General features: G+C 43.2%; 2 protein-coding genes across 6 annotated transcripts in view; one reads left to right on the forward strand and one right to left on the reverse strand.

Annotated features, from left to right (window-relative positions):
- The window catches only part of LOC142591597 (uncharacterized), a 71303-nt gene extending 63617 nt beyond the window's left edge, over positions 1–7686 (reverse strand). For all 5 annotated transcript variants that reach the window (XM_075703918.1, XM_075703914.1, XM_075703903.1 and 2 more), the window contains exon 1: positions 7581–7686. In XM_075703918.1, coding sequence (XP_075560033.1) covers positions 7581–7649 — 69 coding nt within the window. In that variant the 5' untranslated portion in view covers positions 7650–7686. The remainder of the gene's footprint in view (positions 1–7580) is intronic.
- Positions 7687–9954: 2268 nt separating this feature from the next.
- LOC142559434 (uncharacterized) lies at positions 9955–19312 on the forward strand. The gene is made up of 4 exons (XM_075671054.1): positions 9955–10126; positions 11533–11763; positions 16979–17189; positions 17754–19312. The coding sequence occupies exons 1-4, from the start codon at positions 9955–9957 to the stop codon at positions 18025–18027; spliced, it is 888 nt and encodes a 295-aa protein (XP_075527169.1). The 3' UTR covers positions 18028–19312.
- The last annotated feature ends 7799 nt before the right edge of the window (positions 19313–27111 follow it).

Raw genomic sequence — 27111 nt, forward strand, 5'->3', positions numbered from 1 at the left:
CAGGAATATTTACTAGAACTTCGCTCTGCCCATGTTACCGCTCAGCGCAAAGAGAGAAGCATAAGGGAAGGGGACATTGTTCTACTCGGGGAGGAGAAGGTTCCGCGACAGATGTGGAAGCTGTGCCGGGTTGTCGAAACGTTTCCTGGAAGGGACGGCCGAGTTCGAGCATGCAAGATTTCTCTACCAGAACGAAAGCTGCTGAGACGACCGGTCCAAACCCTCTACCAGCTTGAACTAGGGGAGGAATGAGCCGACGCTCATTGCGGGGGAGGTTGTTGAGAATTGCTAGCGATCATCACACGTTTCTTGCGACCGTGGTTGGGGGCCCGGCGACGGACCAAGAGGGAGCTGGTGATCGGACGAGGGGCGCCTCGCTGGACTGGCATCCCGACCGGCACCTCGACCCACAACCTGATCCGTGCCCCGTGTTTTCGGCGGACCGCCTGCTGGGCGCGAATGGCCGGCGCCTTCAAGAAGGACGAAGGCGTCGGTGCGGCCAACGGACAACTTGGATTTTGTATTTTCTTTTCTCTTCCTTTTCTCGTCATTGCGATGTCTTTTGTAAAATAAACGTTCAGTCTTGAAGCGAACCCCGACGAGTGAGAATCGTTCCTTCGAGGCTCCTGCGTGCGCGGCTGCTATATGCCGCCCGAAAGAGTCTCACGCAGTTTTGTAGTCGCACACGCGAAGTGACCTCCACAGCATTGGTCGTAGCCTTAATTATTCTACAGGCGGTGTGTGGATTCGATGTGATTATTCTAATTGCCTGGTTTTGGATGGTTTGTATCGGCTTTAGGTGAGTAGTGTACATGTTACCCCAGGAGGTTATGCAGTAGTTAATGTGTGAGTGTACGAACGCGAAACAGAGTGAGAACAACCCAGGTCGTGAAAAAAATGGACGCGCCCTGATGAGAATGCATATTCCATGTGATAACTTCTTTTTAATATGAGTTATATGGCGATGAAATTTTAGGTTACAGTCAATAATAACACCTAAGTATGTGCATTCTTCACTTGCTGATAATAAATGATCACCAATGGAAATGGGCGGAATGCATAGTGATGATTTATTTTGGGATGAGAATAAAATAAATTTAGTTTTAGTAGGATTAATGGTAAGTCTATTCATTTTGCACCATTCTAACAAGTTATAAAGATCACTACTAAGCTTGGTTATTACCGTTGACAGACATTTGCCAGAATTAGTAATTGTTGTATCATCGGCATATAGTACACATCTAGAAGATGTGGGGCAGTTAGGTAGATCATTAATGTAAAGTAAAAAGAGTAACGGGCCAAATATGGATCCTTGTGGTACACCTAAATTAGTCATTTTAGGTTTAGAATGAACATCGGAAACACTAACAACCTGGTATCTGTCTCGTAAGTAGCTGCGTAATAGTAGTAAAGGAGGACCTGTGATACCAATTGAACCTAGTTTAAGATAAAGAATCTCGTGGTCAATGCTGTCAAATGCCTTTGAAAAGTCTACAAATAAGGATGCTGCGAATTTACCATTATCAATGGCTTTCTTTAATTGATCAGTATGAGATGCAAGTGCTAGGTCAGTAGAGTAACTGGATCGAAATCCAAATTGGTCAGGTATTAGGAAGAGTAACAGCTTCTTATCCTGCAACCAAAAGTAGGTGAAAGATTGAGATTGTGATAACTACAATGTCAATATATGCCTCTTATTTCCCATTTTAAAATAGCAGGACCTTTGGTTCATCCTCGTAATTACCAAGTCAAATTCCCTCCAGAAATGATTTAGCGTTATGAGTGTTTAACCTGTCAGCGAAAGCTCTGCAGGACTATAAATAAAGTTGTTACCAACAAACCAAATTAGTATTTAATAGGCCTCAGAAACATCAAAGTGCATCCATTGAAAAAAATAAGGCACACTTTACCCTTTATTAGTCAACATCTTTACTCTTACCTCGCTGCTAATTTTCAGTTTTATGCCTCACTTGAAGGTATATTAGTCACAACATGTACTGTAATATGTAAACTCGTAGATGAACACTAATTGCTTGTGAAACATTCACTTGTAAAATTTTAAGGAAGCATTGTAGAAAGCATCAACATGGACCAACTTGAGATTTTATTGAAAATTTCTTGAAATTAAGAAAACCTCTAATATTAAAAAAATACATGTCTAGCTTATGGTTTCCACTTCACTAAGCATGACTATAGTTGGATCCAACTTAAGTCTGCACTGAAGCCCCACCCATGCCTTTATAACTGCCAGCCACTGTTCCTCCATGAGGCTGCAAATAGTTCGTACTTCAAACTTTCCCTGCTACATAAAAAATTCGGTAACCACAAAAATAAAATTATAAGCAAATAATTTTATGTTTTCACACATCTATTATAGTGTAATGGTGAAAGCCTAATTCTTTATTGAACAGAAATAAAATGCTTGCTTCGCTGCAACTTATTGTCATGTTTCACTTCAGTTGGCAGTGAAGTTTCATGAGTAAAATGGGCTCAGCAGTGAAATGAACTGTACCACAGACTTTTTAAGGGTGAAATTCTCAGACTCCATACACTTCATCCATTTCTGTTGCACACCTCATCGCTTCCGCCAATGAAAAGACTCAAGAACGCTCCGGAGGTATCAAGTACGACGCCGCCATTTTGAAAAGGTCGCATGACAACAATTTTGCTTGCTTCTGTGATTGGCTGGCGGATTAACACAATCCTGCGCGGTTTATGTGCCTTGGTTGCCAACTGCCGTTTTTTTAAGTTGTATCCTACCATACACTAAAAAGGATCATTGTTGTTCATGGTGGGCATTGAAGGTAGCTGTATGATGCCCATCATTTGCAGTGAAGCAGTTGCTTTGTGGATGCAAAAAACAAGCACATACTGCTAACAGCACAGAAAACATTTGTTTTGACTCCACTGTGCTCTTCTCATAGTAAAGCTTCCAATTTATTTTGTCCTGCACTTCTTAGGCTTCTGATACAATGATATCAGGGTGAGAAACATCCACATAATTCCTAGTAACTAAAGGTGTGCTCAATCAGCTCCTCTCTGATAGTAAAATGGCCTACCAAGGCCTTTGAGTTATTTCCAAAGCTTCCAGGTGTCATATCCAACACATCGATACAGAGCAAGACTGTTCACACAGGCAATATGTTGTAGCGGTGTGACTATCGCCTCCAAAGCAGGCGAAGAAGGACGGGCCCACATGCAGGTAGCACGAGACTAAAACACGCTAGTGCACTTGACTTGAGCAGCCGTGGCGTTGGCCACTCCCGAGATTATGCTGCACCATGGCTGGCCAGCCTAAATAAACTGTGGACACAGCGGCTACCTCATCGCACTGCCTCCCACAAATTGGTGACCTGGACGACCGAGCCCAGCCATGCCAGCATCAGCGCACTGACTCTACCAAGGTTTGGCCTCACGGAGTCTGGCAGACGTCCCGTGGTTGTAGGGTGTCCGGGAATTTTGCATCGCCATGCCGGACATCTGGTTCATCCAGTGGAACAGCCACTTGCTTCACAACAAGGCTCCGGCTGTGTTTCAGACTCTGGTTGCCACCGCCCGGCCATGACTTCTACGATGACTCGCAGGCAGCAGTCCTTGCTCACTATGTCACCTCGAGCGCTCAGTAGCAACCGCTCTCGCAATATGAGCCATCGTGTCATTACCTTTCTTGCCGTCCCACATCACCTGCGTCCACTCGTGCCGATCGTCAGCAAGCGCCGGCCCCAGCATCAAACTTCTACTCGGTCCGTAAGCCTCCTCCTCATTTCAACAGCAGCTGCGCGATGACTCTTTCTAAGGAATTCACTGGGCCAAACGCGATCGCTTTCAGCTACTCTACTGCCTGCCACTCTCCTTCCTTGGATGTTCCCGCAAGCTGTCCGCTTTCCATTCGGGGGCACCTCACTCATCACCGATTCAGAGGCTCTCCCACCGGCTCCACTAGGTGCAAATTTTCCTCTCACAGGCATGGCAACACCACAAGCACAACCTTGGTGATGCCATCAGCGTCCACTGCTACCCTGATACTATTGGCATTCGAGATTTCGCCGGAAGCAGCACCAGGTGAGCCTTCCAATGTTCCGTGCTCGCACCTTCCATGGATGCATGGCCTACCGAACTTTTGCAGGAACGGCTCTACCATCTGGTTTCTTCAGCTCGAGAATTACGTCTACATCAACAACGTAAGCGACCAACACTTGTGCTATCTCCATGCAAGTTGCAAGCGGCCAGATGGTCTTTTTTCAAAGCTCCTACTTCTACCAGGCCCAAGCATCTACAAGAATCTGTGGCAGGTCACGCTTTCGTACTATGGCATCTGTGGCGCATCGCTCACAATTTACGCTGCTAGTGCTGCTTGGTACACCTCTCTCAGATTGTGTGAACCCTACACTACCAATAACAACACCATCTGCACACTTTAGCTGGACTCCTTTACCTGGACTTTGCCATTGGACTTCACTTCAATTGCACTTCACACTAGGAGAGGGGCCCTGTAGCGGCTTGACTATCACCTCCAAAGCAGGTGACGAAGGATGGGCTCACATGCAGGTAGTGCAAGAATAAAACACGCTACCGTGCTCGACCTGAGCGGCCACGGTGTCGGTCGCTCCTGAGATCCCGCTGCACCATGGCTGGCCAGTCTAAATGAACCATGGACACTACGGCTACCTCGTCGCATTGCCTCCCACAAATTGGTGACTCGAGCGACCAAGCCCAGCTATGCCAATGTTAACCCACAATGTAAATGGTAAATGACTAAGCAACAAGGCAAGTTACTGTACGAGGCCAGGCTGAGGATGACACTGTACTGCTATCAGAGTGAACATTTCACACAACCAGGAGCCATATGGCATAATACCTTGTACCAGCTGTTCAACCGTAATGATGTTTACTCTAGAACATGTGTTGAAATTCAAGGCTTTGGCAATGAAACACATTAGATAATAGAATAACTATAATCTGAGTTACCTTAGAGACATTTGCAGTTTAATTAGTATGATCAGTGGAGAGCAGCATATAGATTTTTGGTTAAGCTAAAAATCAGACATAAAACTTACTTATTTGTCTTGGACAACTGGCACTACTTTCGTAACCCAATTTTTGCTTACATATATATAGCATGTGAGGGATTGCATACAGTGAAACGATGGGTAAGTCACTGAAGTCAATTGCCATTCTGTGTTTCTGCATATGAGTATAAGCTTCACGAATTTAGTGTCAAACATTTGTTGGACCTATTGGGGCCAACAGGTCCAGTTGAAGATCCCCTATCTTTGAATGGGATTGGGATACTGGTTTTCCCTATTAAGACTTTTAGACAAATAGGCTGTTGGTTGTCAATAACCCTACAGGCTTCCTGATTGTTTTATCAGAATTTTCGCTAGGAGATATTCTTAAATTAATTATATGGGGTTTTTACGTGCCAAGAACACGATCTGATTATGAGGCACAACGTAGTGAGGGACTCCGGAAATTTGGACTACCTGGGGTTTTTTACGTGCACCTAAATCTAAATATACGGGTGTTTTCGCATTTCATCCCCATCGAAATTCGGCCGCCTTGGCCAGGATTCCATCCCACAGCCTCGTGCTTAGCAGCCCAACACCATAGCCACTAAGCAACCACAGCGGGTAGGAGATATTCTTGTATTACTGCTTAGTTTGAAAGACAATGCTTGTGAGCAATATTTGTCACCTGGACTATACTAAATTAAGTCGTGCAGTCTTCAGAACGGAGAACAGAACCTAGTAGCAGCTTTGGTATTACCCTTTATTTGCTTTTCAGCACACTGTTCGAGCGCTCTAGGCAAGAGTGTGGGCACCTGTACTAAAGTTACATAATGGAAGTGAATCCATACATGCTTCTTTTCATTTGAAAAGGTGGATATTTGGGTGAGTTGGTACTTTTGCAGCAACACTTGCGAATGCACACAGGAAGGAAAAGAAAATCTGCAGTCACTGCTTAGGCTCACATATTTTTCATCATCTCTGTGGACGTGTTTCTTCATGTTTAACTACAAAAATGTTTCTTTAGGTATTGAAAACATGGAGATGAACATTTAAAGAGTGGCATAATTAATAGATATAATATTCGGGCTGTTTTTCATATCCTTAGAAATAGTAAAGTTCATACACAAAATGAGGTTAAAGCAATAAAAATAATATTTTTGCAATGTTCACTGAAACATGACAAAAATATGTCACCTTAAAATTATCACTGAGCCCTCAGCATTTGCACCACTACATGCACCAGATTTAAAATGCATGCAGTTATGACAACTATTCATATGTTCAATCTCGGGGAACTGTACCACCTGCAAATATGCACTGTAGTGCAGCCTCGTGAAATAACTTAAAGGGTAAACAATGCATGCAGACAGGGACAGAGTGAGGAACAGGACACAGCACTGTGTGCTGCATCTGTGTGCGCTGTTTACCCTTTAAGATGCTTTACCAACTAGCCCACCAGGCCATCCTTGTGAACTCATGAAGTAAGAATTAGTCAGATTTTAACTTGTCTATCAAGTTGAACAATCAGAACTGCACACAGTGTGCCGAGAATGTTCCCCTGCCACTGATGAAGCAAACAAGCAATGGTCTCTGTCACACAGGTCACACTTATATGTATCCCGTTTGTCTGCCTTAGCCATTCTTTTTCCCAGATGCATTTTTTTTCCTTAAGTTTTTTTAAACACTTTTATTCTGTATATTATTTATATATTTTTGACAGCATGCTCGCAAGCATACAAATGAATGACATATGTATTTCGCCCTACATGCTACCGCCTTAATTTATCCACGACTCTCAACATTTGAACTCGGCTTAAACCAGCACTGTTGCAAATAAGCAGCATGTGTATAGTGAACTGTTCCACAGCATCCAGCTTCACCAATGGACTCGATGGCCCATGGCTTTTCAGTGTGTCGATCGTTACTGTGCGAGTTAACAATTATGTACCTCGGCTACTGAAGGATACAACTTAAAATACGCACATAAAAACAGTCTATCTTCACGGCGTACGGTACGATTTACCCATGCATTAACTAAAGTTAACACTCGTAGAACTTCTCCTGCTAAAATTCGTAGCGATAATTTAACTTCACGCCCGCACAGATTTATAACGAAGAAAAGCGCTGGTTGTTGTTTGTCTGATACTGAAGGAGCAGCCGAATGAATAAGGAAATGGCCAGCGGTAAAAAACAAAAGGAGAGAAAGAAAGATCGATCCCATTTATTTATTTATTTATTTATTGAGAGCGACTACCTACAACGCAGCCGTGCGCGAGCCAACAGGCTTTGAGCAGGTTGCGGAAGGTCAAGTAGCTGCTGTGTCGTATTATTCAGTATGTCATGAACTGAAATACCTAATTTAGCACTGCTTCCTGCGACCTTCCTCTACTTATTTATTGCGGAATAGCTAGGCGCACCAACGCAGAAGTCAATCGATCGAAACTGCACTACTTCGGCACCATCGCCACAGCGCTCTGCTGAGCATACAGCCGTTCAAAACACAATCCAACACTGTTCTTATGTGCCTTGAGCAATCACATAAATTTCAACATTCAGGAAGGTTATTTATACCTTTTCTTGTGCGCGCCTTTTCTTTTTCGATGGCAGCGTCGGTGTGCAATATACAGCTCCCTCCTCCATTACACCACCACAGAAGCGTTACCATGACGACAAAAACAAGAAACCAAGAAACATATAGTTTACTCAAAAACATTCAGAAGATCCACTTCCACACACAATTTTTTAGTCATAAACAAATAAAAAGCGGCGCTAGCAATGTGGCTATCAGTGGCCCTGCGTTTTTTTTTTTTTTTTTACTTTCGGTTTTCGGTTATTTGGTCAAGCATCTACACGTCTACACCATGCACAGTGTGCCCTTTGGGTCGTATCTTGCCACACAACGATAATCGTCATCTGTCTTGCATGCTGGCGTTTACTTTCTTAAAAACGCTGCGCTCGCTACTTTTCTGTCGAGAATGCAAAGAATGCTCTGTCGTGCTTATCACGCGCATGCCGTTCGTGACTTGGAAATACCGGGCTCGCAGTGTTGAAGAAAGAAAGTGCGGACAAGACAGATGGAGTTATTGTACTCAACAATCTGCGGGATCGGCCCCATGCGTGGGGCGTTCCCGAAGAGAGTGCAATCTTCGGGAACGAGCCGGGCCGCGACGGAGGTGAAGCAGGCGTTAAACGCATACGCGGGCCGATAGTACAATGCCGGACCGACCCGCGGCGGAGGTGACGTAGGCGTAAAGCACTCCCATACGTGGGCCGATCATAGGGACCCACACACACAGCTGCACTGGTCATCCTTCTTCACAGAGTGGAGGGGCACTGAGTTTATCGTTTCGTAGTCTTTATTTTACGCGGCTCATGCATTTTTGAGCTGCCATAAAGAAGACGATTGGACGCTGTTGTTTCGTTCTTGGCTGCACTCCATGATTATCATTCTAGCTCTACGAAAACTTCCCCTATCTATTTATTCAGCCGCAATCATAAGGGACCCCTTATCCGTTTGTTCTGCTATATATAAGTGCCAAATTCGTCTACAATTCTCCGAGAATTTTATTCATCCATCCCCCAACATTTACGTCTCATCCGTTTGGTATGGGTACCAGGATCAGGATTCCAGCCACCCTAACCAGGGCACATATGGCACCAACGTTCTATGGGACTCCCTCTCAACGAGTCAGCAGACGCACTAGCGGCACCATCTAGGCCTGGTACTGAGCATCCTAAAACCTTCAGCATACATCACGGCTGCAACATTTTAAAAAAAATTTGTGTTCAAGAAGAACATTCCAAATCATGTGTATTAAATAACACCGATTTTCAGCACCTTACATTCACTTGGAACAGTAGATGGTGTTCAACAAGAAAATTTGCCGAGAATGCGTTACCAAATACAAATGCTTAATTTTTATTCCCACAGGTCTAGTTTGGCACCTTATCTTTATTGCAGCGAACTGGAAACTATGGAACATTATAAATAGTGTCGTAGGTTTGCCGTGCGCAGAAAACGACTTCTAGAAGGTTCCCTTCACTAACTTGGACTAGTCATATTACTCCTCCTATGATACCGTCTTTTGGTGCGTCGGCACTAGGACACTTTTTATGGGAACTTATGTGATGCCATATTTAATTTTCTTTAAGTAAAACCACGGTGGAATAGTCTTCCATCGTGAGTAAAACAGAGACTGCCATGTTAATTTTATCGTTTCACTTTCCTCAATATGAACACAAAAATATTAACTTCAAATTTTAAAATATAGCCTGAAAATTGATCTTAACGATTAGTATTCATTTAATATCATTCCTAAATTACAAAATATTCTATGTAAGTATTCTTCCCTTTTACCTACTGCCGCCTGCAACTCTGGGTACAGGTCGTCCACCGAAAAAGTGTCATTGTTCCGAGCACCGGCGTGCAAAGACGTGTTTAAAAAGTGCGTTCGTGCAATACCGAGAGCTGCAGACAGGCAACTTCAAGAGTATTCAGTAATATGCAAGAAGCTTTATTCAGTAATACACGAAAAACTTTGCAAATTACGCATTTTGGTACAGATACAAGGGCGTCGAGGGGCTGGTACTCGCCAAAGGATGCTTACGCATTGAAATGCAGCATTTAGGGACGCTTTTTTTTTTTTTACGAACAATAAGAAAGGCGCCTTACATCGCAAACAACACTGTTCTTTGTCTGAACAAAGTTCTTTTGGTCAATATGTTGCGCAGCCACTGGTTCTTGCGCAAGCCGTCGCGCTTTCCTTGTGGTATCATAAAAACTGCATGACCATCTTCAGGCATCGTACTGCAGTTATATGCGCTACAGCACGGCATAGCGCTAGCACAACACCGCAGGAAACACAGCGTGCAATGTTCGCTGCACCGAGCCAGCCGGGAGCTAAGGAGAAAAATGGCGCCAACGAAAAAAAAAAACACAAGCAAAATGCAAGATCCACGCGTTTTCAAGGGCAGCGGCAAGGCCAATCGCCGTGCAGAAGAACAGGGGCAAAACTTGTTCCCTCTAGTTCCCACGGGTGGACGCGCATGGGGCGAGGGGGAGACGAAGAAGGAGACGGCGGCGGCAGATTTCAAAGAGTGGCGGTACGTTTGTGTAGGTAAAGTCCCTTGATAATTTGAAAGTATACTGCCACTCTTTGAACTCTGCCGCTGCCGCACGACCTCCTCGCCACTTGCGCGTCCCACGACGATTGGTCTCCCTGCTGCTGCCCTCGAAAACGAGCGTATCTTGCATTTTTCTTTTTTGTTAGTGCCATTTTTCTCCTCAGATCAGCGTGGCGAACATTGCAAGCTGTGTTTCCTGCTCTATTTGCTAGCGCTATGCCCTGCTCTTGCGCATATAACTACAGCAAGACGCCTGAGGATGGTTATGCAGATTTTATGATACCACAAGGAAAGCGCGATGGCTAGGGCAGGAAGCAGTGGCTGCATAACATTGGCCGAAATAACTTTGTTCCGCCAAAGAACAGTGTTGTTTGGGAGGTGAGGCGTGTTTCTTATTGCTGGTATCAAAGCATCCCCTAATGCTGCATTTTTTTCATTCTTCCGGGCTGCTCACCAGCCGGCAATTCGTATGTTACATAAAAATGGGGTTGTCCTCAGTGTGCTTAATATTCTGCTGGGACTCCATCACCTCGCACATCGCCAACTGTTGTTACCCAATTGGAAATGCAGCACTATAGATTCTGCTTTCAGCTGTGAACATTTATGTGCGAAGATACGGCTTCTCGATCACACTTTTCGTGATTGTTAGGATCCGTTGTCTGTTTTACTGAAAATTGAAATAGCGGCTTGTAGAGGAGCTATTATTTTCAGCTTACGACGATGTGCATGTGTCAGTCATGCAATGAATGCAGGCCCTGAAAAAATGCAACTATACCCGCAGGTGATGAGCACTAGCTAGTCTACATTGCATTTTAAGGCGGAAGCCTTCAGATCTCTGTTCCAAGATCGCATCGTGAACAGAAAATATCATGTGACCCAGGAAGGTCAGAAGCGACCCAAAGCATGTCCAGCCGTATATAAGATATGAATGATTAGCCAAGTTAATTAATGATTAATTAGTGATTAAATTAAGGTTGATTATGATTGATTAATGTTGATTATGGTGTATTAAGGAGGATTATGGTGGATTAAGGAGAATTAAGGTCGATGAAGGTGGCACTTCCATATGTTGGCACTACCACATTTCCAGCATGCCACAGGCGGATGTGCTTCCCCTTCCTACCACTTGCTGGCCCTCTAAGCAGCCTTCGCATAGCACAGGCCATGCACTCATGTGTTATCTTTCATGAAGGACCACCGTGCACATGCTTGAATCTATGGTTGACCCCATTGGCTTAGAAATTCTGTATAAGGGCCATTATAGCGTAAAAACACACAAAAACTAAACTCGGCCTTCGTTTCAGCATTTGCATTTTGCAAGAGCTGGCACAGTTAGTTTGAGCGGCATATCAGACTGTGTTGTAATGAACTGTTTCTTTCGACAGGTTCGTACTGTGAGACATTCAACATAGTATAAATGGGAGTGTTGTCGTTGTGCCACTGGATGTCCCTACACTTGCAAAAAACGCGTTGCTGACCGTTTTGGCAAACCTGCTGAAGTACGTGAGCAAGAAACTTTCGAAAAAACGCAAGAGGCAAGGAACAGTTATAGAAGCCACCGTTCCATTGAAGAAAAGTGGTGCAACACTCGAGAAGTTGGAAGCAAGCCTGCAGGTGGAAGAAACAATAGGTGCCTGTCAAGTAGAAACATTGCTCATCATCATCATCAGCATCATCATCATCATCATCATCATCATCAGCCTGTTTTATGTCCACTGCACGACGAAGGCCTCTCCCTGCGATCTCCAATTACCCCTGTCCTGCGCCAACCGATTTCAACTAGCACCTGCGAATTTCCTAATTTCATCGCTCCACCTAGTCTTCTGCCATCCTCAACTGCGTTTCCCTTCTCTTGGTACCCATTCTGTAACCCTAATGGTCCAACGGTTATCTAACCGGCGCATTACATTACCTACCCAGCTCCATTTTTTTCTCTTGATGTCAATTAGAATATCGTCTATACCCGTTTGCTCTCTGATCCAAACTGCTCTCTTTCTGTCTCTTAACATTATGCCTAGCAATTTTTGTTCCTTTGCTCTTTGCACGATCCTTACCTTGTTCTCAAGCTTCTTTGTCAGTATTCAAGTCTCTGCCTTGTATGTCAGCACCGGTAAAATGCACTGATTGTACACCTTCCTTTTCAATGATAATGGTAAGCATCCAGTCGGGAGCTGACAATGTCTGCCATACACGCTCCAACCTATTTTTATTCTTCTGTGAATTTTCTTCGCACGATCAGGGTTCCCTGTGATTAATTCACCTAGGTAAACATACTCCTTCACAGACTCTAGAGGCTGACTGGCGATCCTGAACTCTTGTTCCCTTGCCTGGCTAGTGATCAGTATCTTTGTCTTCTGCATATTAATCTTCCCCAACCCCACTCTTACACTCTCTCTGTTAAGGTCCTCAATCATTTGTTGTAACTCGTCTGCAGTGTTGCTGAATAGAACAACGTCATCTGCAAACCAAAGATTGATGAGATAATCACCGTCGATCTTTAATCCTAAGCCTTCCCAGTTTAATAGCTTGAAAACTTCTTCCAAGCACGCAATGCATAGCATTGGAGAGATCGTGTCTCCTTGTCTGACCCCTTTCTTTATAGACATCTTCCTACATTTCTTGTGTAGAATTAAAGTAGCTGTAGAATCTCTGTAGATACTTTCCAAGATATTTACGTAAGCGTTCTGTTCTCCTTGATCACATAATGCCTCTATGACTGCTATTATCTCTACTGAATCGAATGCCTTTTCGTAATCTCTGAAAGCCATATAGAGAGGCTGATTGTACTCTGCAGATTTCTCCATTACCTAATTGATTACATGGATGTGAACTCCTGAAGCCAGCCTGTTCCCTTGGTTGACTAAACTCCAATGTTGCCCTTATTCCATTGGAGATTATTTTGGTAAATATTTTATATAATACTGGGAGTAAGCTAATGGGCCTATCATTTTTCAATTCTTTAACATCTCCCTTTTTGTGGATTAGTATAATGTTTGCATTCTTCCAGTTTTCTGGGACCCTTGCAGTCGATAGACACTTTGTATAAAGAGCTGCCAGTTTTCCAAGCATTATGTCTCCTCCATCTCTGATTAAATCAACTGTTATTCCATCTTCTCCTGCTGCTCTTCCTTATTTCATGTATTGCAAGGCCCTTCTGGCCTCATCACTAGTTATAAGAGGAGTTTCTGTATCCTGTTTATTACTGTTTCTAATGGAGGTATCCTGACTCCTCTGGGTATTGCACAGGTCAGTATAGAATTCTTCCGCTTCTTTTACTATACCTTCGAGATTGCTGATGATATTACTCTGTTTATCTTTCAGTGCGTACATCTTGGTTTGTCCTATGCCATGTTTCTTTCTCACTGATTTCAGGCTGCGCCCATTCTTTATGGCTTCTTCAGTCTTTCTCACGTTATAGTTTCGAATATCACTTATTTTCGCCTCATTGATCAGTTTTGACAGTTCCGCGAATTCTATCTTATCGCTTGAGTTGGACACTTTCATTCTTTGTTGTTTCTTTATTAGGTCCTTTGTTACTTGGGAGAGCTTGCCTACTAGTTGCCTTGGTGCCTTGCCTCCCACTTCATTTGCTGCCTCTGAAGCCAGCCTAGTTACGGTTTCATTCATTAGCTCTATGTCATCATCATCTCTCTGTTCTAAGGCTGCATATTTGTTTGCAAGTACCAGCCTGAATTTGTCTGCTTTTACCCTTACTGCCTATAGGTTGACCTGTTTTTTCTTGACCAATTTTGCTCTTTGTCTCTTCAAACTGAGGTTAATCCTAGCCCTCACTAACCTATGATCCCTGCACTTTACCCTACCTATCACTTCTACATCCTGCACTATGCTGGGATCAGCAGAAAGTATGAAGTCAATTTCATTTCTTGTTTCACAATTAGGGCTTTTCCAGGTACACTTTCTGTTGCTATGCTTCCTGAAAAAGGTGTTCATTATTCGAAGCTTATTCCTTTCTGCGAATCTACCAGCATCTCTCCTCTAGCGTTCCTAGAATCGACGCCATAGTTGCCAATTGTTCACCAGCCTGCTTTTTCCCCACTTTTGCATTGAAGTCACCTATTACTACAGTATACTGAGTTTGCACTTTTCTCATCGCTAATTCAACATCTTCATAAAACTGATCTACTTCCTCATCATCGTGACTGGATGTTGGAGTGTAGGCTTGTACTACCTTTAATCCATACCTCTTATTAAGTTTGATTACAACTACAGCTAGCCTCTCATTAATGCTGTAGAATTAGTCAATGTTGCCCGCTATGTCCTTATGGATTAGGAATTCTACCCTGTGTTGCTTCTTATCTAGGAGACCTCTATAGCAGAGGACATGTTCGTTATTCAGCAATGTGTAAGCCTCACCAGTTCTTCTAATCTCACTAAGGCCGATGATATCCAAAACACTGTCTGATAGTTCCTCAAAGAGTCCTGCTAAGTTAGCCTCACTCGAGAGGGTTCGGGTGTTAAACTTCGCAAGGGTCAGTTTCCATTGGCAGCCTGACCGGACCCAGAGATTCTTAGCACCCTCTCCTGCGTTACAGGTATGACAGCCGTCTTGGTCAGGTGCTCTGCAGCTGCTGGGAACTGAGGGCCATTGGGTAATTGAGTGAGTCATTTGGGAGGGAGTGGCCGAATACTGCACCAGGGAGGCCAATTCCTGTTCTGGTGAGGGAGTGTCTTGTTGAAGCTTAGTGGGCCTTCCTAATTTGGTTGTACCTGGATTAGCATAGCCCCACTCGCTCTCGGCATCCTTTGCCGTTGACAGGCGTCACTCCAAGCCTGCAGATGTCGTGCACTGGAGGAGGTGAATTTCAAGCTCACCATTGTCCAAAAAAAAAAAAAAAAAAACACCTTGTAGAGGGATTCGAACTTCTGACTATGGCAACCAAGAATTCGACATAGCTCACTCGGATAATCCCATAGGCGGCGAGGCTACCTTATCGCCGACAAGTACAGCCGAGAGGGCCCTACATGCCTAAACACTTTGATTTATCCGTGATATGTGTTTATGATATAAGTGATAGAAGGGTAACTCAATATAGAACGATTTCTAAACGGTTCTGGCCTCGTAGTTCCGGAATTGCATGTGCGCAGACAGCCATGAACTCGGCTAGGCAAACCCTACAGGCGTACCGATGACCATTCACAGTTGCGAATACATGCTCATGATGGCAGGAGTACAAACGGAAACCCCCGAAAACGAATATAAGTACAAATGTAGAAGAAATAACTGGATGCAAACTACGACTTTTTTTTTTTACTTGATGAAAATCTGTATGTGAACTTGGTACTATCTGTACGCAATATTGCTCAGTTCCTGTTAAAGTTCCTGTTAGAGTCGGTAAATCTTTAAACGCCACGCTTCATTGTCCAACTGCGCTGTGGTCTTTGCAAGCATTAAAAAATCAGAATGTCCTTGCTTATCAAATGGCAGAGTTTGTCAGTGAGGCAATGCCCTCTCTTGTTTACAACAAGATAGTCGTCTTTGAAATGGAGGAAGGCAGGACATTTCCCAGTTGCAGCATTTTTCTTGCTGGACTTCTGCACAAGAGATGTGATTTCCAATCACAGCAAAACGTGCAGGAGTTTCTAGCATGTGCAGAGAGCCTCGCAACACGCTGTGGAATTGGAAAAGTATGCGACTTTGAAGCATTACAGGTGGCCAAGATCACCAAAACATCTCGGCATCACTTGTTCTCCTCTGCTTGCAATGCGTCCTTACCACCTTCACCACGAGGTATTTGCCTCTTCACCCATGTATTAATAGGTGTTTTACAAGTATGCATTCCATATGAATGCCCCATTCAGATGATACCTTCGGATAGAGCAAAAATGGCCAAGTTGTGGTTTCCTTTCACATTTTTTTTGTTGTTGCTTCAGTCGCCTCCAGTCGTCCAAATCCGCGACGCTTTGCTTGTAAGAAAAGCAGAAGCCTTCTTGTAGCTCGCTTGCTGAGTTAGAAAAAAAAAGGCTCTGTGCCCACTAGCAAGAACTGCTGCTCAATGGCTAAAGTGGGTTTCATGCACCTTCAGGAGGAAGAACAAGAAACTTCTGTCCCTGCATAATGCACTACAAAGGCTACAAGATGCCAGTTCCAATATCAAGGTATATTTTTGAGCAAAAGGTTTGCCTGTCACTCTGCACTTTAACTAGAGCACCCTTCATAGCGCACTGATTCAATAACTCATGTGCACGCTATTTTTCAGCTGAACGGGCTCCCAAGAAAGCAACAAGCTGCTGTGAGAGCCTGTTTTGAGGCCTCTAAGCGGAAGTCTTTGTGAGGATACCGCTATAATAGAGAGTGGCTTCTGGAATGCATAATCCTAGGAATGAAAAGCCTTCGACTGTACGAGTACCTGCGGGCCCACAAAATCCTTGTCCCTCCCAGCCGTGCCTGCCTACAGGAAGTACATTAGGCTATGTGGTTGCACATTTTTCAAACTATGAAAACCAAGTGATATTTTTTTGCTTACAAGGATTTAAAGCATTATTCAGCTTTAATGACAAGCTTTTAGAGTCAGTAAAGCTTTGGGAATCAGTAAAAATAAAAGCTCAAGAAATGGATGAAATGAAAAGGCACGGTGGCCTTGTGGTGGACGAAATGAAACTTTCTACACATTTTGATATGTGATCTTCCGGTCATATTGAAGGCTTTGTTGATTTAGGAAAGTTTACTGAGGATTGCTACAAGCACACAAAAGCCGATCATGGACTGGTTGTCATATTCTAGCCGTTGATTAGCAAATCGACTCAAGTTATTGGTATGCAGCATTCACTAAAGCTCCCGCAGCAAATTAAGTTTGCTGATTTGTTTTCTATGCTTTTTTTTTCAGCTGCATTGGCTTCTCGAGGAAATGTGAAATTCAGGGTACTGGCAAAAATTCTTTTGGAAGCGACAATCCTGTGTGAACAGGCGGGTCTCCATGTAGACTATATCTGCTCTGATGGCACCGCCTGGAACTGCTTAATGTTGAGTGCTTTTGGTCTACGTGACAATTTCAAGGATGTGCAGTGCAAGGTCATCCATTTTTCTGACACTAGCAGGTTCCTACACTTTGTCTTAGATTTTGCACACCTCATTAAATGCTTGCGAAATGCAATGATAGAAACAGGATTCAACACTCAAAATGGAACAGTAGACTTCTTATTCAATTATCTCAATTATCTGTGAATTATTAATGATACCTTTTGTATAATTCTAGTTTGTGATTAACATTCTCATAATTTAAAAATTTTCAGGCCCACTGAGAGCATGCATCTACAATGTGGAAAGTAGAAAGCAACACTGTCACCTTGAAGGTTGCACCAAAGCTTGCAAGGACACATATATTCCAAAATGGATTTGTAAATATAAGGGTGGATTTGGCTTTTCTTGTTTTCAGTGCTGCAGTTGTACATGCTATATATTTGCACGAAGAAAAAAAATCGAAAATCACTATCCTGACATTGACCCAACAAGGACCTTCATCAATGTTATGGCTAGCTTAATCGTTACCATGACATCTAAATTTCCAGCTGAAGGTTTAAGGTAGCTTTAAGATGAATATCTTGTCCCACTCATGTGTACAGATATGAATTCCAAGATTTTGTTTCATGCTATCGTTCCAGATCAGGCAGTGCAAAGGAGGCCACTCTTGACCATATGCTGGAGTTTTTGCATTCATGGGAGGATCATTCAAAAGGACTTGGGTTCCTCAGCAAGCACATTTCAGTAGGTCTGTGTGTAACGCTTCGGACAACAAAGGACCTGTTGAGGTATCTGACAGAGAAAGCGGGGTTCAACTATTTTATGGCTTCCCACCTCAGCCAAGATTGTCTTGAGTGGTCTTTTGGGACTGTTAGGCAAGCAGGGGGTGCCAATTATCACTTTACACCCGCTTAGTTTGTGGTAATCTTGAGGCACTTTTAATTTGATTTCTGTTCCACTTTGCTTGCTTTTTGTGAGATCATATGTATTCAAAGTGTAAAAACACAGGCTTCCGAGAGGAATGGGAACTCCATCGAGGCACGCTTGCAACGTGGTGTCGCAGCCAATCGGAATTTAGTTGCTGCGACAGACGTGGGACACCAGCTTTTTCACTCAACGAGCCATTTGACGCTTTCGCATCAAAAGTACATAGTAGTCTACATTTAACTGTTCATGTAACTGCTGCTTGTCTACTTTTAGGCGAGAAGTCCGAAAGGCGGTAACGTGTCTGATAGTGTACTGGAATCCCTAGTGTCCATGGAGCAGCTGCTTCCCGTGAGCGGTGAGCAGAACGAGGCTGCAGACAACACAAATGTCCTTTCAGATGCAGTGAAAATATCTGTGGAGCACATTTCCTACAACACTGAAAAAAGTGATTCACGCCTAGTCGATTACACAGCCGCGGGCTATGTGGCAAGGAAGCGGATTCTGTGAATCAGTTGTGAACGATGCAAGGCAGCTTGCCTCATCACCAAAGACAATGTGGCCCCAAATCTGCCGGCGGATGCCTCTTTGCAGTGGGACCTTGGTGGACTCCTTTACGCATCACATACTCTGTACGACTTGATTCAGATGCTTGAGAACAAGCTACCTATTTAGCACAGCTTGCCTCCACGCAGTATCTGTTACAGACATGCGGCAAAAGATTGGGCAGGCATCACAGGTCGGCTACGGTGAGCATGCTGTTACACTGTTACATCTGTTGTATGCTTTTATTGCCTACTGTGGGTTCATTTATTTTTGAATGGAGTCAACCAAAAGGACAAAAAGAAAGCCAAGCGGGTTAACCCTGTGTTCTGTGGATTGCTTCTTGCTGCAAAGTTCAAGTAAACTTGTTTTCTCCATGAATAATGCGTTGTTTTCATTATTTCATTTTTTGTTTGTGCAGAGAAAACGTACACACAATTTTTAGACTAGCAGCCCATGGCCAGTAATGGGTCTAAATACACGTTTCTGCAATGGAGCAGGCAAGTTTTTAGCAATGGGAATAAGCATTAAAAACTGATTTGAATAATTTGCAGCGATTCAGAATTATAATGGAAAAAACAGCATGACACTAAACTACATCGAAATTAAAATCAGTGCCAAGCTGCTATCGGAAAAAATTCTGAATAAAGCCTCTGGAATAAAACGTTTCCTCAGCAAAAAGTTTGGTTAATCAATTTCTCTACAGATGTAACTATAATGCACAAAGAACCGAGGTGCCAGATTTTTATTAATCGTATCATGAGAAGCCAACAAACAAAGACACCAAGGAAAACACAGGGGAAATTACTTGTACTTATTAATTGAATTAAAGAAATGATAAATTAATGGCAGTGAAAGTGGATGAAAAACAACTTGCCGCAGGTGGGGAACAATCCCACATCTTCGCATTATATGTGCGATGCTATAATGCATAAAGCTAATATATTCTTCCGTTTCCACTTATGATCAGTTATTTTTCAGTGGAACATGCTTATACGAGAAAAAGGAACAGGCGGTGCATTTGACTCTTGGCTAGTAAATGTGTTACATTGGAATTGTGGCGGAATGTAAAGAAAGTTCCGTATTATGACATTTCTGCACTTGAAAGGAGGATCTGAACAATAGGAGCTAACGTGATCTGAATGAATGTGGAGCTCTCTGATATACTTTCTTTTCTAAATCAGGTGCTCTTCTGCTGCGTCAAACCGCGTCATCAAATCCAGTCTCTCATTGGTGCGCACCACATCTCACTATGATTCTCTCTCGATGCGCATGCTTTCACGGACATCAGAGAAGAACAAGCTGCATGATTAGAGTCTGCTGTATGTTAATGCACATGCTCAAGGAAAAAAAAAAAGCTTAACGCTCAAAACTGGTGCGTACAAAGGAACGCAAGCGAGATTCCTCGGGCATGAGCAGTGCTACGTAGTATGCCGTCTGCTCCACTCTGACGGCGTGCTTGTATACAGTACTCCTTCTGGCTCCGGCACCCTTTGGGGACCAGTTTCCACACCCGCTTTTCACACCTCCCTATTCTAGCCACCGTACCTCCGTGTGATGACAGAAGCAAGACAATGTTGTGGCATGACATATCATTCATGTCAATCAGGCCATGGATTGTAATTACACGAAGGTCATGACATAGTTCGGGGTTCGTGTTGTCCACTTCTCTACTTGTGTCCTGTCTGCGCGCCTCACCTCTTTTTGGCATAATCAATCCTTACCAACAAGCTCAGCTTTCCGTCGTTCTAAGCGTCATGACATATGCCTGCAATTCATTATCATGTATGAAAAAAATTCAAGCACTTAGTTATCCCGATGTGGATAAATGTGAAAGCATTGATAGACTCCCACGTATTTGATTCCCAACAAAGGTTGTGCGATCAAGTGACTGAACTCTATCTGAATTAACTGTGCCTTAATTAACTCCAAAGGTCGTGCATTTGAGTGCCTTACTTAACTCTACCTTCATTAACTGTGCCTTAATTAACTTCAACTTAACACCAAAGGTCGTGCATTCGACTACCACCAAAAGTCGAGGGTTTGTAGCCTTAATTAACACCAGAGGTCATGGGTTCGACTCTCACTAAAGGTCGAGGGTTCATAGCCTTTTGGACCATCGTTTGGTCAGGCCGACAATGCCAGATTTTCCGCCTCATGAGCCGTTTAATGCTTTTGCATTAAAAATGTAATGGCATTCATATTGTGCCATGTCATGTCAGGACATACATGCATCCTGGCTTGATCGACATGACACATGTAGGTTATTGGTGTCATGATATACATCTCATGCATGTCATACATACCCCGATATGTATCCATTTAAAGAAACAAATGTGACAGCATGAGACTTGATCATGGCTTTCATGTCATGAATTTCATGCCATGCATTCATGTGAAGTCATGCAAGCATGTCATAGATATCCTGAAACCCATTTAAGTAAGGAAGCAATCACGACCGCATTAGAATAGATGGATAGACTCAAAGTGCCTGAAGGTTAGCCAGTGTAAAGTTAAATGTTTTTCAGACGGCTGTTTCACTGTTTCTTTTTTACCACTTTCATACCAGCGGTAAAACCATGACTTCCTTGTCAGTGGAAGAACCATAATACTACCACAAACTAAATATACAATTAGCCGGGAAAATTCCATTACTGTACAAAATCTGACTCTTAGTTAAGTACATGTACTAAAAGAAAGGTAGCGTCGCCATGTCATGATGTGTAAGGTGGTCACGTGGGAGCAGGATATCACGTTTCGGTGTTTCGTAGTTTCGGCCATACGGTTTCAACACTTTGCATGGCTCGCTTGACAGTCTGCTATGCTGCTACTAGCTGCTACCTTCTGCATCATGATGTCACAGCACATACATCTTCTGTAAAACAAAAGCAAGATTGGCTCGTGGATAAGCTGTTATAGTAAATTATTTATGCACTCTGTGGCTTGTGAAATGTTCTTCTTCGAGGTTTTCAAGGTCCAGAACCTTCACTTCAACACACACAAAAAAAGAGTCGGTATTCCTTCAATTTTGACTTGTGGAGTGCTGACCTGATATCAGCATGCTTATTCGCTAGCTGCTAAGAGGTTCCAAGAGTTATGCCAGGCACATGTTTTCTGAATGCGCCACTTGAAATAGAAGTAGTTTGGATTACAGTAAAAAAACCTTGCTATAACAAATTTGAAGTGGGAGCTGCACTCACTTTGTTATAGCCATTTCTTCGCTATAGTGACTGCCCACTAGGAAAACAGGGGTGTTATTAGCTATTGGATGAGCCAATATAAAAGCTCGCTACGCAGTGCCGAAGGACCAGCTAAAGATTGTCTTCAGCCGCAGCTTCGTCAGCAAGATGACATGTTTTTTCTAATGCAGGTGTCAATGCACACAGCCATCGCCGCGAGCATTCAAGCAGCGTTACAGGCTTGTTTTGAGAACATGCAGGTGTGGCGCTGCAAGTGTAGTGATGCCTTCCACTGCATTTTATGCCACTCTTATCATCCACCACTCACATTCTGCTGATCTCATTGATAATGTGGGTGGAGTGTCGCTCTGGCTACTGACAAAGCGTGAAAAGGAATGGCATCGCAAAAGGCATCGCTACAAAATCTTGGCCCTGATTTCATACATGGTTTGTCACTGTGAGCGAGCCGACACTCATAAACAACAAAAATGATTTATTTATGCTGGTGTCCTGTGACGAGCGTTGCGCATGATCCAGAGGCCAGGAGCACTCCACCGACACGTTCAAGAAAAGCCGATAAGCGAAGCAATTGCTGAGAACATGAGCAGTGGCCATCACTTGCACCAATCCACTTTCGGCTATCATTTGTCATGTTGAGCGCCCTATCCCAATAATCACTCAGTGACTGCAGTAATGTCCAATAGATATCCTGTGGATGTGTCGAATACGGTACGTCCTGCAGATGCCCCTCAGACAATCGTTTGACTGCACTTTCCATGCAAAAATGTTCCAAAAGCCGGGTGAATCCATGACTGAAAATAATTTATTTCGACTTAACATAACAAATTAAAACAAAAGGTTATTGATTAAAGGCAGACATACCTAGCATGCCTGCGAGGGAACATCATGGAGACATGCTGCGTACATTTTACAGACAGGTCAGGGCCTTTTGCACAGTGCTACATTATATCTATTATGTTCACAGCACATGCTGTATGACAGATGCAATCTGCAGGGCGCCCATGCATCAAGAACAGATACATTGCCTGCACACGTTACACGTGCACGCAGACATGTGGAAGTGCATGTATGCTCCTCATTCTACCAGGCCTTCTGCCAAGCACAAGTGGCTTATTGAACTAACTAAAGCTTTTAAAGCAAATTGCATCAACATCCGTCGTGACATCCGTGGTGGTAGATCCAGAAATGGACGTTCGGCAGGGGCGAAGCCAGGGGGGGGGGGTGGCTTATGGGGCTTCAGACCCCCCCCCCCTCCTCCCGAAATTTTTTTTGTTCTGTCATGCACCGCTGACTAAAACAACTCCTGGCGCCGGAAATCATTCTGAATTTTGTCTACAATGACCTTTTCACGCTCAAAAAGACATTTCGGCGGAAAGATTGCGAACTCTGGCTGGATTTCGTGGTAGCGCCCATGCACCTGGAGTCACATAACGCAAGGCGCCCCATCCCAGCACAAAGTTCCAAGGCCGTTTTGATGCCAAGCGGGCTCGTCTAGGCATCTCGCAGAGGCCGCGGAATCTACGAAGCGCATGCATTTCAATTTCGTAACATTATGGGTATAAAGTTCCCAAAATTTTGATGCGAAAGGTTCATTAACATTTCCAACGTCGTGCTTTAGTTTTTCAATTCTGGAACTTTGTGGGTTTTACGTTCTTATAAACATATGACGCCAAAGGTGCATTGACTTTTCTCAAGTCGTACATCGGACCATAAAATGAGACAAGCCAAATCAACACACTATCAGACATGCAAAGCACGCAGTGAGGTCCGATGAGTCGAAGCGTTGTGGTAGTTCATTTGTGCCGACATGTCACAGAAAAGTATATCAACATTTTTTTCACCTGCACCAAAGCTTCCATGTCAAGAAACTAAAGCCAGCAAAGGTAACCAAGTTCTTATTTATTGTTTCTACTTTGACTTTTATTCACGAGGACACATACAGCCTCTTCAATTTTAGTGTTCTCACTGCCCGTGGGCTGCCAGAGCCTGTCAGAGCACATTCATTTTTCTCTGGCCGAGTGGACTTTGGCATGGCAGAGTTTTGGACGCTTCCTGGCTAGCAGACAAGAAAAAGAAACAATGGTCGCTTGCAGCCATCACTGTGGGGACTCGACGGAGTGCAACGCATTCGCTCGAGGCCATCACCTTCATTTCGATGTTACTGCAACCTCTCCAGAAAGTCTTTTGTCTCGCTGGTGTAGGATACCGAGCAGTATGCGTATGGTCCTCTGTGAACTAACCGTCTCACGTTTTCTTCTATATTCCTTCGGTAGCCACATTTGGTGCCAAAAGTAGGCATTCGATTGTGGGCAACATGCTTTCCTTTGCGTTTTTTTCATTTTGGTGCCCCCACCCCACAAAAGAAAAATAGACATAGTATTTGCAGTGCAGCGAACTGTCACATGGTGAAAGTTCGATTTTGTTTCTTCTTTTGTGGAAAGTAATGGGTCACAGGACTCTTCAGTTGCCGGATGCTCTTATTATATTATTGCGATAGAAATTATATGGACACTCCAGGTGCATTCCTGCCATCGTCGTTATGTTCCACATAGAGTCTAAGGGCAATAACATTGTCACTGCGCGAAAGATGCTGTATGCGCGAGTGAAAGCATGGGGGGGGGGGGATGGGTGAGCCGATGATGCTGGCTCAGTCTTGTGTGCGCAAGGGAGAAAAGCGGGGAGCAAAGTGCCGCCTTCTGTCGCGCGCGATGCATGAGCGTGCCTTAAGATCCCGTGATTTGTGAATCTGTGATTGCGCAACATGTTTATTTTCCATGTCTGACACATTATATACAGTGACTTTTCCTTAGATACGTAGATTTACTGGAGACTTATACATATATTTAAATATATTGTTGCGAGATTTTGTGTATAAATGCAGTGAACTTTGTTTCCATGGACACTTTCTTGCCTTTTATCAAGCTGTATCTTAGAATTTGTATATTCTTTTGTATCTTCGCATTTCAAATGTATATCTTGCAGAACTCCTGCTTTTTATATGTTCTCTCTGTTGTGACTACAATTTAAGTGCAATTACTCACAATACACGACCGGTTACAGCTTCTCCTGCACAATACATTAGAATGAAAGACATTGTCATTGAGATTTTTTTCTGGCCGTTGCATATGCACAAAATGTAAACAAGGTTCTTGAATCACAAAGTTTCATTGACCTATTTGTCCTCAACTCGTTCATTTCATGGCCTTTACATTTTAAATGCAAAACAATTCTTGGCAAACATTTGCCTCTTTGACAGTATCTATCTAGCCCGCCTACACCTTGGTGCTCTCATGGTCATCTAGTTAACTTGGTATGTACAAAAATTTGCATAGTATGACAAAAGTGTATGACAAATATAAATGATAAGTCATGACATGCGTGTCATGTAGGCAGGGCTGGGCAAAGATACTTAGCAAATGTATCTTGATACGATACAAGATACTCAAGCAACACGTATTTGAGATACAGATACAAGATACTACCACAATTATTGTATTCGATACAATACTTTCTATTTGTATTTTAAGATAATTATATACATTCGCAATTTTTTATTATAAATCTATATAGTGTAGTGGCAAACGCATATGCACAAAAATGTTTGCTTGGGAATTTATTCCAACTCCAACAAACCTTGTTTCATTTGAATGAAATGTTTGTTAGAATCTCAAGATATTTGTCTTTCTTGCTCAAGGTATATCTTCATTCCAAAACAATGTGTGAAAGCGACTAGACGCAAGGCAACCCCATTCTTGCATTCTTCAGACTTCGTAACAAAGCACCACACAAGAGAAACTTCCATAACGACACTACAGCGACATCAGAATTTGCACGAAAGACGCTGCACGCATTGGCGTACATAGCACAGTACGGTGGCTACGAGAAAGAGTCATAGCACCGATATAGCTAAAAACAACAAATCAGGGAAACAAAAGGTCGGCTGCATGCGGATGTTCGCGCGCTTGTTTTTGCTGTGATGGCGAAACCACCATGACCTGACTCTGTTCCACTAATATGGACATGGAGACCTCATTGCTAGCCCTAGCTGGAGGGCTCTGGGGGAAAGATAAAGGAATGTCACTGCCTTTGTTTTTATTGAGGTGGCTTTGTGGCAGAAGTATCAGCTTGGGAAGAGGAGTTCATTCATAGTTTATAGTTTCACACGGTGATGTTGTGAAAGCAGTATCTTGTATCTTAAGATACACGATACACTCTTTCATGTACCGGAAATATCAATACTAATACACGTCTTGCAATATGTATCATGATACTATCTAAGATACATGTATCGTCGATACTGCCCAGGACTGCATGTAGGTCATGAAACAGCCGCCTACGTCTTGGTATATAACAAAATTGGCATAGCATGACAAGAGTGTATGACTAACATAAATGATAGGTCATGACATACGTGTCATGTAGGTGATGAAACAGCTGCCTAAGTCTAGGCACGTACCTAAATTGGCCTAGTATGACGAGACTGCCTGAAAAACATAAATGACAAGTCATGCGTCATGTAGGTCATGAAACAGCTGCCTATGTCTTGGTGCTCTCATGGTTGTTTCATTAACTTGGTAGGCTCCCCGCATACTGCTTCGCATAACATCAATTCCCACAGGGCATGGGATCGGCCAGCTTTTTCGTATCAGCGGCATGCACTGCTTTGCTGGTTTCGAACTGATATAGTTCTAAAGTTTGTGTGGTATTTTTTTTACTTATAAAATAGAAAAAAAAACATGGAAGCATTGATATCAGTTATTTCTGGCACCATTTTCGTGACACAAGAATATATTCTTTTATGAAATAATACATATTTTACTTGTCTTCACAGTGCACAGCGTTTAAGAATACGTTTGCAGCATCTTTGACAGTGCCAATGCAGTTACTACGTTATTATTCATGTATTTGGAGGAGGCTGAGCTGCAACAGGAGTCCCCCCTCGAACGAAATTGCTGGCTACGCCACTGACATCCGGTGATTCTCTTCACTGATATGCATAAAGCCACAGTGGTAGCATTTCACTGAAGACACTAAGTGGCAAAAGTTAGAAAAGCCAAAGCATCAGAAATAAGTGTTATTGAGTTTTCTTGTTTGACACTTTTTCTTACAAGTGGACGCATTTTGTTTAAACTAGGAGGTTCTGGTTCTAAGTCTATTTATGCTATTTCCTTTTCTTCCCACACTGCTGCATTCATAAAAATCACAGGACTATTACATCAACTGTAACAGTGTAACTCATAGTAGAATTAAATCTATACAACTTACAACCATGAGGTTTAATAACCTAAGGTAAACATTGAAGTACAAATTCACTACATTCTTGAAGAATATA

The sequence above is a fragment of the Dermacentor variabilis genome, chromosome 1 (genome assembly GCF_050947875.1).
Source record: "Dermacentor variabilis isolate Ectoservices chromosome 1, ASM5094787v1, whole genome shotgun sequence".
NCBI lineage: Eukaryota > Metazoa > Arthropoda > Arachnida > Ixodida > Ixodidae > Dermacentor > Dermacentor variabilis.